Source organism: Mercenaria mercenaria, chromosome 9 (genome assembly GCF_021730395.1).
Source record: "Mercenaria mercenaria strain notata chromosome 9, MADL_Memer_1, whole genome shotgun sequence".
Lineage (NCBI taxonomy): Eukaryota > Metazoa > Mollusca > Bivalvia > Venerida > Veneridae > Mercenaria > Mercenaria mercenaria.
This window is the reverse complement of record NC_069369.1, coordinates 13,200,641-13,215,094: the sequence shown is the minus strand read 5'-3', so window position 1 is coordinate 13,215,094 and position 14,454 is coordinate 13,200,641. Positions and strand designations below refer to the sequence as shown.

At 37.3% G+C, this 14,454-nt stretch overlaps 1 protein-coding gene across 1 annotated transcript in view; it reads left to right on the top strand.

Moving 5' to 3' along the window:
• Positions 1-4,466: 4,466 nt before the first annotated feature.
• The window catches only part of LOC128559209 (uncharacterized), a 31,310-nt gene continuing 21,322 nt past the window's right edge, over positions 4,467-14,454 (top strand). Inside the window, exons 1-3 of the mRNA XM_053550414.1 lie at positions 4,467-4,676; positions 6,757-6,928; positions 10,836-12,494. Of these exons, the coding sequence (XP_053406389.1) occupies positions 4,491-4,676; positions 6,757-6,928; positions 10,836-12,494 (2,017 nt within the window). The 5' untranslated portion in view covers positions 4,467-4,490. The remainder of the gene's footprint in view (positions 4,677-6,756; positions 6,929-10,835; positions 12,495-14,454) is intronic.

Genomic DNA, 14,454 nt, shown 5'->3' with positions numbered 1-14,454 from the left:
ATACAGGCGACACACACTTAGGCCCTTTTATACTAAGTGGCTGTGTGAGATCACAACTTCCCGTGCTGAATAACAGTCCTGTTAGGTTTGATGACTATGGGTCAAATACTTTCTGAGATATGAACAATTCAAATTCGGACGGACGGACAAGGGCAACTCAAAGTGCCGCCTTCCTCTCTCCTCTACCCCCCACCTCCCTACACACACACACACAAAAAAGAGAAAGATATGAAATGTCTCTCTTGAATTTTAACACTGTTGCTTTCCCACGCCATTAAATATGTCCTCTAAGTCTTTCCTCCTGCATCTTCAAAAACTGTTCTTTTTATCACAGAGCCTGTTTCTCAGAACTCTGCTGTCTTAGGTCATAAAACTTACTTATGATTACAGCAGTAGGAATATTAAAGATAAAAACTCACTAATCCTCAGTTATATGCCACTTTAAATTTGTCCTTGAGTTTTTCAACATAATTTTCATTAATATGTTGATACTGGAGTTTTACCTGAACGCTGATTAGTTTGTACCACGAATCTCGGGACTCCAACTTGTTGTAGCTAAAGTGAAGTTGACGGTCGTGAAGAGCTCGGCAATCTCCGTAAACTCTGTACTGTACTTGAGAATTTATTCCCAACATTTGATTAAACTAATAGTAATAAAAGCAAGTGTGTGATAAGACTTTAAATTACAAAATACCGCCTGTTTGCTGGTGAAGTGTCAGAAATGCAGTACTAATTAAAAACTACACTCATAATTTTGCCAAGAAGTTATGAAAGAATGACTTAATTGCACTTCTTTATCTATACTGCAACGAAACATTTATAACACACCAGATCCCAACCAACGTCGAATATTTTTTTAGGTCACCTGAACTTTGTTCAGGGAAAGTTATTAGTATAGGTGGATGGTCCGTCGTCCATCGTCTATCGTCCTACGTTAACATTTTTACTTAAACAGCTTCTACTTTGAAATTGCTGGTCAGAATTACACCAAACTTAGTCAGTATCATCCTGGGATGAACCTCTATCAAGTTCGTTCAAATGGTTCACCTTGGCCCCGTTTACGGGCCGCTAGAGCAAAAATAGAAAAGATTTAAAGAATTTCTTCTCATGAACCGCTGAAAGGATCTTCGTAAAACTTGGTCTGTAGCATCATTATAAGGCTCTCTCTGAAATTAGTTTAAATATGGGCACTTGGCCCCTTTGAGCCAAAATTAGAAGAAAAAACTTCGATCTTCATCAAACATGGCATGGTCCTCCCGAACTGTTGATCAAATAGGGACACTTAGTCCCTTTTAGGCAAGTCCCTTTTAGGCACCACTAGAACTAAAAATAGAAATACCCTTTAAATACTTCTACTCATAAGCCGCTTGATAGATCTTCATCAAACTTGGTCTTTAGCATAATTATACGGTCGTTCATCGAGTTATTTTAGTTGTGGACACCTGGCTCCTTTTATGAGCTTCTAGAGCTAAAATTACAAGTACTTTTAAATGACATCTAATGAAAGGCTAGATGTAGTTTGATCACACTTGGTATGTAGGATAACATTAACAGGTCCTCTTTTAGATTTGTACAAATTGGTCAGCAGGCCCTTATAGGGGTTGTTAGGGCTAAAAGTGAAAATACATTTTAATAACTATTTCCCATAAACTAGTCCATGGATCTTCATCAAACCTGGTCTGTAGCATCTTTATAAGGTCCTCTCATAGATATTTTCAATTTGGGGTGCTTTCCTCCCCTTTTTTTGCTTGGCCCCTTTTAGGTGCCGCTAGAGCTTAAAATAGAAATGCCTTTAATTGACTTTTTTTTCGCATGACCTGAGCAGGAAGTGCTCAAGGTAAACTTTTGTGATCGCCCTGTGTCCGTCGTCCGTCGTGGTCCGGACGTCCATGCATCCGTCCGTTCGGGGAAACACTCTAGAGGTCACAATTTTGTTAATGTTACCCTCAATAAAATCTTGGACGAGTTGAATATTGGGTTATCTTGGTTTAAAAACTAGGTCACCGGGTGAAATCAAAGGAAAAGCTTGTTAACACTCTAGAGGTCACGATTTTGGCCTAATCTTAATGAAATTTGGTCAGAATGTTAACCTTAATAAAATCTTGGATAAGTTCGATATTGGGTCATCTGGGGTCAAAAACTAGGTCACCAGGTCAAATCAAAGGAAAAGCTTGTTAACACTCTAGAGGTCACGATTTTGGCCTAATCTTAATGAAATTTGGTCAGAATGTTAACCTTAATAAAATCTTGGATAAGTTCGATATTGGGTCATCTGGGGTCAAAAACAAGGTCACCAGGTCAAATCAAAGGAAAAGCTTGTTAACACTCTAGAGGTCACGATTTTGGCCTAATCTTAATGAAATTTGGTCAGAATGTTAACCTTAATAAAATCTTGGATAAGTTCGATATTGGGTCATCTGGGGTCAAAAACTAGGTCACCAGGTCAAATCAAAGGAAAAGCTTGTTAACACTCTAGAGGTCACTTTTATGACTATATCTTCATGAAACTTGGTCAGAATGTTAATCTTGATGATCTCAAGGTCCGATTTGAATCTGGGTCATGTAGGGTCAAAAACTAGGTCACCAGGTCAAATCAAAGGAAAAGCTAGTTAACATTCTAGAGGCCACATTTAGGACCATATCTTAATGAAGCTTGGTCAGAATGTTTATCTTGATGGGTCAGGTGGGGTCAAAAACTAGGTCACCAGGTGAAATCAAAGGAAAAGCTTGTTAACACTCTAGAGGTCACGATTTTGGCCTAATCTTAATGAAATTTGGTCAGAATGTTAACCTTAATAAAATCTTGGATAAGTTCGATATTGGGTCATCTGGGGTCAAAAACTAGGTCACCAGGTCAAATCAAAGGAAAAGCTTGTTAACACTCTAGAGGTCACTTTTATGACTATATCTTCATGAAACTTGGTCAGAATGTTAATCTTGATGATCTCAAGGTCCGATTTGAATCTGGGTCATGTAGGGTCAAAAACTAGGTCACCAGGTCAAATCAAAGGAAAAGCTAGTTAACACTCTAGAGGCCACATTTAGGACCATATCTTAATGAAGCTTGGTCAGAATGTTTATCTTGATGGGTCAGGTGGGGTCAGAACCTAGGTCACCAGGTTAAATCAAAGGAAAAGCTTGTTAACACTCTAGAGGTCACAATTTTGGCCCAATCTTAATTGATCAGAATGTTACCCTCAATAAAACTTGGAAGAGTTCGGTATTGGGTCATCCGGGGTCAAAAACTATGTCACCAGGTCAAATCAAAGGAAAAGCTTGTTAACACTGTAGTGGCCATATTTATGACCATATCTTAATGAAACTTGGTCAGAATGTTAATATTGATGATCTATAGATCAAGTTAAAATCTAGGTCAGGTGGGATCAAAAACTAGGTCACTAGGTCAGATCAAAGGAAAAGCTTGTTAACACTCTAGAGGCCACATTTATGACTATATCTTCATGAAACCTAACCAGAATGTAAATCTTGATTATCTTTAGTTCAAGTTTGAATCTTGGTCATGTGGGGTCAAAAACTAGGTCACCGGGCCAAATCAAAGGAAAAGCTAATTAACGCTTTAGAGGCTACATTTATGACCATGTCTTAATGAAACTTGGTCAGAATATTGATCTTGATGATCTTAAGGTCAATAGGTCAGGTGAGCGATACAGGGCCTTCATGACTCTCTTGTTCAATTTAGTTCTAAAAGCTGTCGACTGCGTTACTCACACAAGAAAACATGTAGTAGGAATACAACTAAACTGGGGCCTCCGCTGACTTCAAATAACTTGCCCGTCATCAATGCAGGATCGAGCCTCACACGGGGTGTTGAATTCTTCGTGTGAGGAAGCCATCCAGCTGGCTTACGGAAGGTCGGTGGTTCTACTCGGGTGCCCGCCTGTGATGAAATAATGCACGGAGGGGCACATGGGATTTTCCTCCACAGTCAGAACTGGAAAGTCGCTATATGACTTATAAATGAATCAGTAAAAACAAAACAAGCAACGACTTTACTAGTACCGCAATTTGAATCGGGTATGGTTTTCTCTTCTCAAAACAAAACAACAACCTGATTGCCGTAGAGGTTAACATGCTGAACCAATGCATTAACTTGTACCTTTTTAAGCCATTGATTTACGTAGATGACCATACTAGCATCTTAGGTGTCAAAGTTTCTTGTTGTATTTTGTTTCGAATGGGGAGGGGCGGTTATCGAAGTTTTGAGGAGGTGTTATCAAACTAAAAAACTGTTGCTGTAACTACTCATTTTAGATGAACTTGTACTTGTGTATCTTGTAAAAATATTTTAAAATAGAATAAATACTGATCATTTTCTAGTTTCCTTAAAATATTGAAAACCACATGTGGGCGGTTAGAAAATGCAATAGCCTTGCACGATTTCATTTATAACAAAGACAATACATATTCAGTTCCTGTGTTAACTGATTTATATATTGCCAGTCATTTCATAACTGCGAGGAAATGTTAAAATGGCAACTTGGGAAGATAAAAGACCTAGGGTTCATGGACAGACGCGGACTTCTTCACAACATGATCAACATCAAGCGGTAGCAACAGCATCGTTTAATCCGCAGATAGTGTCGTTGAGTACAGGACAAAGCGTTATGTTCCCGCCCAGCAAATCCAATAGTGGAACATCAAATACGTTAAGCAAGGTATGAGGTCTATGTAACTTTACTATGAATGCCAATATTGACGAGTGCAGTGAAATACTTTTTATTGCATTGGCAGATCTGCGATGTCTTACAGATAGGTTAGTAGAAAGCGAACACATAACGTTAAGTTGTTTTGGACTCAAATTGTGTCTATATAATACCTATAGACTTTAGAATCACAAGGTTGAAGGTGAGCTATCTATATTGATGATGCTGTGTGCGTTGACCGGTGTTAGCTGTTTACTTTTAACGACTTCTCATGAACCACATGATGTATCGTAACCAATCTTCATTGTCCAATGTTTGTTTGCTACAAAAATGGGAAAAGTGCTTCTGAATCATATGATGGGTCATTACCAAACTAGATGAGTAGCATCTTTTTCAACTCTTGTGAAGCATCCGTATAAGGTATTTTTGCAAATATCTGCAGGTTATTCTGGCAATTTTTGTCTTCTTCTGTTGCACCATTATACGGATTTTCACAAACCTGGTCTGGAGCATCCTTGTAAGGTCCTTTCTCAAGTGTGTTAATATAACTCCGCCGCTTCCAGAGAATACCAACATAGGACGTTTTCATTTCAGCCGTGAGAAAACGCACCTTCATGCCCAATGTCAGCACGAAACAAAATTTTCGTCATGAGGAATTGAATATTTCAAATGATTCAAACGTATCAATTTTAGCCTTGCATCAAAACGTTTCGTTAAAATGTTTTTTATGCTCCCCGAAGGGCGAGCATATACTTACCACTTTGTCCGTCCTTCCGTCCGTCTGCCCCAGCAACTTAAAAGAAAGAGAGGGCCATTTAATTGTAAAGAGAACAAAAGAGAACAATAGCTTCAATCCGTTAACAACAGATTGTAGGGCCAGGGCCCCGTATACAACAAAAGAAAATAACAATGGAAATGGCCCCTTCCATCCGTCCGTCACACTTTTTTCCGGAGTATTACTTAAAAGGTATTAATGAAACTTCACATAATCATTGAGGTCATTGAGATAAAGTGCAGTGTCCAAGAACCAAAACTCTACCTTGCCTAATTTTTGAGTTATCTCCCTTTATTATACAAAATAAGTTTTGCCAAGAGCATTACTTAAAAAGTGTTGATGGCATTTCATTGAAGCTTCACAAAATGACAGAGGCCATTGACGGGAAGTGCTATGTCAAAGAACCATAACTCTACCTTACCTTTTTTTAAATTATCTCCCTTTATTATACAAATAAGACTTGTCATGGTGATAACTTGAAAAGTTTAAATGGCATTTGATTGAAACTTTACATAATCATAGAGGCCATCGAGACAAAGTGCAGTGTTAAAGAGCTATAACTTTACCTTACCTAATATTTAAATCACCTCTATTATACAAAGTAAGGCTTGTCAGGAGCATTACTTGAAACGTAATAATGGCATTTCATTGAAACTTCACAAAATGATAGAGGCCATTGACGGAAAGTGCAGTGTTAAAGAACCGTATCTCTACTTTACCTAGTTTTTGAATTATCTCCCTTTGTTATGCAAGTTAAGGTTTGTCCGTAGCATTACTTGAAAAGTATTAATGTCATTTCATTGAAACATTACAAAATGATAGAGGCCATTAACGGGAAGTGCAGTTTCAAAGAACCATAACTCTACATTACCTAGTTTTTGAATTATCTCACTTTATTGTAGGGCTTATCCGGAGCATTACTTGAAAAATATTAATGGCATTTCATTAAAACTTCACAAATTGATAGAGGCCGTTCTTTGTTTTTTGGTTTCTAATACGTTATTCCCCATTTTGGGACAAGCACTTGCATCGGTCGGGGAGCATCATTCGGTTTTACCGATTCCCTGTTTAAGAATAAATCTATAGGTTATACAACCTTAAAGTCTCAAAATTAACTCTTGAATGACCCGTGTTACTCGAAGGTGCATTAACGTGGCAACGGGTGGAGTTTTCGACAACTTGAGGATATAGATATATTTCAGACATATTTCAGAATATTCCAATTATTTACTTAAAATATTTAAAGATGTGTTATTTTAGAACATTTTATCAGTAGTTCGATACTAAGTTGAAAAATATTTCCGTATTTTTTTACAGTCTTTCGTAAATACAAGACCTTTGTCTGAATCAACAGCACACATTTTTTCCAACACGATCGGAGTTACCCGACCAAAGCAGTTTCCAAGGACTCCTGAAACCAGTAGCACTAGCAAAGCTTGGCCAGATGCGTCGTTGAACAGTCCAAACAATGACAAAAAATCAGACAGAGGTATACTAATAAATTCTTGCTTCCATGTTGTCCCTCAGCACCAAATTGTTTAAAAATTTATAGATAAAGAAGGGGATTCTATGTTTTAGCGGTAAGGCGACGATATCGTGACACGTACCCTGCTTGTTATGCCCCGCCATAAAATGGGATGGGGGCATATAGTGTTATCCCTGTTCGTGTGTATGTTTGTTTGATTGTGTGTGTGTTTGTGTGTGTGTTTATGTGTGTGATTGTGTATTTAGGAAAGGGTAGTGTTCGTGACCGGGCCATAACTTTGTCATGTATGGTCCGATTTCAGAATAATTTGACACAAATGATAATCATGGATTGACAATGTGTCTTGCGCCAAAACAAGCTAAAAGGTCAAGGTCACAGTCCTTGGTTGAACTTAGCCAATTATAACTACATAAGTGGTCTTCATGTCCGGGCCATAACTTTGACAAGCATGGTACGATTTCAGAATAATTTGACACAAATAAAATCATGGATAGACGATGTCTCATGCGCAGAAGACATTTCCCTAGCTCAAAGGTCAAGGTCACAGTCCTTGGTTGACCTTAGCCTCTTCATTACATATATACTGGTATATGTATATATATAATGTGGTCTTCGTGTCCGGTCCATAACTTTAACGTGCATAGTCCGATTTCAGAATAATTATGTCTCCCCTCCCCCCCGTGGGGAGACATATTGTTTTTGCCCTGTCCGTCCGTCCTTCCGTCCGTCCGTACGTCACACTTCATTTTCGAGCAATAACTGGAGAACCATTTGACCTAGAACCTTCAAACTTCATAGGGTTGTAGGGCTGCTAGAGTAGACGACCCCTATTGTTTTTGGGGTCACTCCGTCAAAGGTCAAGGTCACAGGGGCCTGATCATTGAAAACCATTTCCGATCAATAACTAGAGAACCACTTGACCCAGAATATTGAAACTTCATAGGATGATTGCTCATGAAGAGTAGATGACCCCTATTGGTTTTGGTGTCACTCCGTCAAAGGTCAAGGTCACAGGGGCCTGAACATTGAAAACCATTTCCGATCAATAACTTGAGTACCACTTGACCCAGAATGTTGAAACTTCATAGAATGATTGTACATGCAAAGTAGATGACCCCTATTAATTTTAGAGTCACTCCGTTAAAGGTCAAGGTCACAGGGGCCTGAACATTGAAAACCATTTCCGGCCAGTAACTTGAGAACCACTCGACCCAGAATTTTGAAACTTCATAGGATGATTGTTCATGCAGAATAAATGACCCCTATTGTTTTTGGGGTCACTCCGTTAAAGGTCAAGGTCACAGGGGCCTGAACATGGAAAACAATTTCCGATCAATAACTTGAGAACCACTTGACCCAGAATGTTGAAACTTCATAGGATGATTGAGCATGCAGAGTAGATGATCCCTATTGATTTTGGGGTCAGTCTATTAAAGGTCAAGGTCACAGGGGCCTGGTCATGTAAAATCATTACTGGAGAATAACTTGAGAGCCACTTAACCTAGAATGTTGAAACTTAATAGGATGATTTGACATGCAAAGTAAATGACCTCTATTTATTTTGAGATCACTTGATCAAAGGTCAAGGTCACAGGAGCCTGAACAGTGACTTGAGAACCACTAGGCCAATAGTGTTGAAATTTAGCGGGATGACTGGACATGCCAAGTAGGTGATCCCTATTGCAGCCAACCATCAGTGTCTCTTTGACTTTCGCTCCTGACCCCTATTGACTTCTTGCCTATAGGACTTTGCATTGGAGGAGACATGTGCTTTTTTACAAAAGCAATTTCTAGTTTGACACAAATTATAAGCATGGATAGTCGTGTGCAAAACCATTTCACTAGCTCAAAGGTCAAGGTCACAGACCTTGGTTGAACTTATCCAAGTTTCAGTACATATACAGACTACTAAATTCTCTGGTTTTCCTGTAGTATTTTTTTTGTAAATAAATGGGGCCAATGGTCCTTCTTTTAGTTTGTGAGCAGTACCATGCCTGTGACCTTTCTCATGTTGCGGGGGCATCCGTGTCTGTGACACATTTCTAGTTTTGATATTATTTTGTTTACACTTTAAAGGTGTATATTGTTAATTCTTCATTTGTTATCTACTTTATTCGCGAAACTCTATTTCTTTAGTTGGTGTGTGATATTATCTATGATTATTTATGTCTTGTCAAGTCAAGTTCTTTACTTTACTTGAGTATATTATTACCTGAGGGGATGCACTATATAATACGAGGAATGACTGAAGGCGGAGTAAAGTAACGGTTTGATGCCAAAGAATGTTCTGGTTTTGTACTTTTTGTAACGGTTTTAATGAAAGTCCTGATTTTGTTATTTTCCAGAGCACCGATATTTATTAGCTTTTTTTTTTCTAACTATGTTTGATTATTTTACTTTTCGAGGCATACTATCATTTGATCGTGTCGAAAGATGCAACATTAATTAAGCCTTGTTTGTGCAGAAACGGTTTTTATATCTATCTTTCAATGTCCAAATATCTATACTTTTTATTTTGTAAACGACCATATTAAATAGGTCGAGATGTCATGATAAGATGACGTGTTTGCTACAGTTTTGATGCCGACGTCAGTAATGAGTCACGGTTTGAAGACGAGTGTTTTGCTTTCAGTATGTCATCGTTCTAGGTCACATGGCAGAAACTAATTATGGAAGGGAAAATCATATGCTAACTCTTCAAATGCAGTTTCGTCATATAAATATCTGATGAGTAACTGTTAACCATTTCAACGATCCCTTTGATTACAAAATGTCGCACAACCTGCCGTGCAATAAAGTAATGGTTTTCATAACATAGCTACATTATGTAAACTTACTTAATTATGACAAACAGGCCACTTGTTCTACATGTTTAAAAAATTCTAGCCAAAGACAACTTCTCATGAATACTTCATCATTGAAACAAAACGTTTTATCAATGGTTAAATCAAACTAATTTATAAAATGATATTCGCTGGAAGTTCCTTTGGGATTGTGCATGTTGCAGGTAACTTAACAACGTATAATTTCATCATTAATAAGGGTTCAAGACCTAGATTTAAGACAAATGACTATTATTTTGAAGTAAAACAATAAATTTCAACCATTTGGATTTTTAACACACATAATTAAATAAAAAACTTCATGAAACAAAAACAAAACGTTTATGATGTAGATTGCAAGCTGTTTAATTTAATCAGGTAAATAAATGTGAAAAATAGTTTTAAATGTTTTGCTATGTATATAAAACTTAAAAGATATTTAATCACTTACAAGACGTTTGTTACTAAAATAGTGTTTATACGCGTTGCGCACGTGTGTTCAGCAAGATAGAACAATCCGCAGTGGGTCGTATGGACGGCTTCCTCACTTGACGAAAGTAAAAATTGATCACTTAGCAAAGACATGATACACGGACAGCCCAAATGAATGCCATTTGTTACCTTGTTACTTGTATTACTAAATGTAAGAACAATTTGATATTTAAAAACAGAACTAGGTTTAAAGTTTCGTTTAATTCATCATTCAATTCGTCCAAGGGACGGACCGATTTCTAATGTTGGTATAACTTGTGATCCAACCCTTTTGTATTATCACACTATTGCAAAGTTACCGAACTTACTTTGATGAACTGTAGTGTTGATCTACTGTTGCTGTTGCATATATCTGTATAGCATAATTATGTCTTGATGTATATTTACTATCATGTCTTGTGTGATAATTACAATAAAATATGATTAAACTAAAAACTAATTCATCTTCATCTAACAAAATGGATATATAAAATTGTATTTTGTTATTCTTTGAATTGCACATAGTTTCGTAGCTATCTCATGCATCTTAAGTCGAAAATATATTTTTGAAAGTGTACGATGCTGCATTTCTAAACAATACTGTTTTCTTTTTCCAGGAGTTAGTTTTGATAATAGCGGACAATGTCAAATTGGAATCAATATGTCCTTCGAGATCTGTGGAATACAAGGAAGAACACTGGAATGGTTCAACTGTGAAAGTAGCGATTACATGAAATGGAAATGTGTCATGTCGTCAGCCGCAAAGATATATGAATGTAACGAGAAATTGAAAAGAACGTATGAAAAAAAGATACCTACAACTTGTTATAAAGAAAATGAGGATTTACCTCCATCCAGGGGAAATGTGTGCTTTGGAAGAGATAATATGCTGGTAGTAGGATTTCCACTTACCAACAAGGAACATGCGAAACAGATAGCAAGGCAGGTGTTAGCTATAATTTGTAATGAGATGGAACTAATGGTCGAGACATATGATGTTAACAAAAATGAAATTAAGAAAGCTGTAGAACAAATGAAAAAGACTGTTTTGGGAAATGCATATGTTGACGCCATCAAAAGTAAAGTTTTTGTAGTGTTTCAAACCTCCCTTAGGGAGCAAGTAAAACTAGCATTAAATAAATGTATTGATTGCAAAGGAGGGGATTTTATGAAAGAAGAAAGGGTGCTGTTGAAAAAGAAGCTTAGCAAATTTACTGACAATATAAAACAGAGATTGTTTGACATCAGTCCTCTCTTGTCCGTACGATTTCAAGCGGGTGATGACAGTCTAATCTGCATTTTAAGAGGAACGGAAACATCACTGCTTGAGGGAAAAGATATATTAAGACGTTCTGAAAAGGAATTAAAAGATAGAAGAGTTACCTTCACAACAGGTATACACTTAGCGTTGCGTGAGTTATATGTCGAAAGCCTGATCAATGACCGGTTGAATAAAGAATATTCAGGATGCATTGCAGAGCAAGAGCAAAATGAAATACATATATACGGACTGGTTGATGAGACCGAGCTCAAAAAAGCATGTCTGTTTGTCGGCGGAATGATTATTGAATGTAAACCGATTCCTTTGTGCGGGGATCTCAGGGGAAACAGAAAAGATATTATTGAGACACATTTTCGTACGAAATTTAAAGATAAGCTTGCTGTAAGTGTAGATAGTTCATGGCGATTGCACTTAGTCGGGTTTAAAGAGGCAGTAATTGAAGCAAAAGAAGAACTCAATGAAATAAAAGAAGGTAGAGTTTCAGTACCTACAAGATTCTCGTGTCAAGAACATGAAAAAGAAGAAACTGAATACTACCGAGTGCGTAAAAAAGTACACTCCCGTTTCATGGAAAAATCTGTTTTATTGAAAAACATAGCAGAGAGGTTTAACGTAAATATAAACCTTCAACAAAAACAGTACCGTGTGGAAATTAAAGGATCAAGAGGAAATGTACAACAAGCATTGGAGGAACTGGAAACTATTGGGAAAGCCATTTGTTCTGAAGACGCCGTATTTTCGAATCAACAAGCTGTGACATTTTTTGCAAGAAATCATAGTAACGATTATATGGATTCTCTCGAACGCCAATGTGACGTTTTACTTGAGAAAGAAGTCGTTTTCAAAACTGATAAAATAGCAGTTACAAAGCGGTTGTTTGCAGAAAATATTATATGGTCGGACTCGTTTGGAAGAGAATTGGTTGTTGAGATAAACCATTGGGATGATGTACAAACATCAGTCAAAGTTTACCCGAAAGTACAAGATCCAAATGGTAAGATATAAGTATGCTTGTCTTAAACATTTGAAAATAAATTCGAGCTTTTATCTAATGAAAAGCTTGCAACCTTTTAAAACGAAATATAATGCATGTGGATAGGGCGGGAATACGGTTAGCGTTTCAGGCTAGGCTTTATTGTAACACTGTAGAAGTTAATAAGAGGTTGTAGGTTCGAACCAAGGTAGAAACCTTCATACCTCATTATATAACATTTCTATCCTTTGGAAAGTAATCTTGGATTTGTAAAACGCATGCTTTCTTTCGCTAAACTTGCTTGAACGTATTTTTTTTATAAAAACGGCTATACCATGTTGAAGTTCATTCTCTTTACTAAAATTTGTTTATAAGTTACAAATCAAAGCTGCTAGGCTAGTTTAGGAAAATACTTGTCGATCAATCATCAATGTATTTAACTTGTGATTGTCAGCTTTTGCCTGTTTTATAGCACTTGTAGAAAACGTACTTAGTCATGTTTAGCTTTTTGTCCTAGTCATAGTGTCAGTTTTGGCCGCATCGTTGTGCCCCGTTTCTGACAACCACGTTTTTGGAAATTTCAGGCGAATGCAACGATATGCCAAATTGTGGCTGCGCGCTTGCCACGTGATAGCTACGCTGTTGCCTCGCTGTAGTCCCGTTGTGACACGATTGACAGGTGACAACGAATATCAAAGCCTGATTATGCCTCGCTTCCGACCTGCTGTCGTATCATTGTCGCCACGTTGTTCTACGCTTTGCTTCGTTAAGCCTAGCTGCCGCCGCGCTGCAACCACGTGCAGCTTAAACTCATCATGCATTGGGTGGCATACTGACCTAAACTACCAACGTAGGTATACGTGGCAGCCAAAACACGACATTATGACTGGGGCAATATAAACCGGCCGAATGCGCAATGTTCACGTTCTGTTACGTTTTGCTACGTTTAAAATAAGGTGGAATGCGCCAAATTTGAAGTTATTGGGTTTCGTTTCGACATTTTGATTTATATAAAATTCAGCATATTCCTATGGAATTCCATAAACGACAGCATCCTGCTTACTGCGTACTGTCTACTGCTTACCGTGCATATTTTATAACAGAAACATCTAAACATTCCGAATATTGTGCTGACGTCACAACAAACGACAGCGTCCTGCTTACTGCCCACTGCCTAATGTGTCCTGCCTACAGCTTACTGCCTATTGCCAACTGCTTACTGACCACTGCTTACTGCTTACTGCTGACTGCCTACTGCTTGTATATCTTATAATTGTAGACATTTCGATGTCATAATCTGGGCATCAATTTGACAGTGCCGTTACTTTGAAATCTTATGTCAAAACTATTGACCATCCGCCTTTGACTGTCTGTAACTTTTAATGACTCATTCAATCAATGTACTGCATTGTATTTTAATAGCGCTAACTACACATAACCAGGATTTATTACATAATGTAAGATCCCCGATGTAGCCGACCCAGAAATTAAAACCTTGTCTGCGAATGTCCTTAGGTACTTTCGATAATATAATTTCAAAAGAAGGAATTTCTGTTAAGGTATTAGGATCATTATAGTGATATTCAACTTCGACGGTTTTTTCTTAGAGTACTACCTTGTTTCACACTGTTTTGCAATTTATTAACAAATTTTCCCGTTCAGTTTTTAAAATTTTGTATAATTTACGAGATTTCCTCAAAGCTCAGATACCGACAGCTGTAGGAAAACCGCAGAAAATTCATTTTACCAATTATTTTGATTAAGTAGCCCTAAAAGTTATATTGGTAAACAATAATTATAAAACACATAATATATGTGTCAATAACATTTTTTTCTAGGGACAATCAGACAGAAATCTAAATTTTTAATTTTGCGCAATACATTCAAAAATAACCATGGGGCAAAAGTAGAACCTGCCAATATTTCTTACAAAATGTGTAAACTATAGAGTAAAGGCAAAATAAAGAACTTTTACTTTATG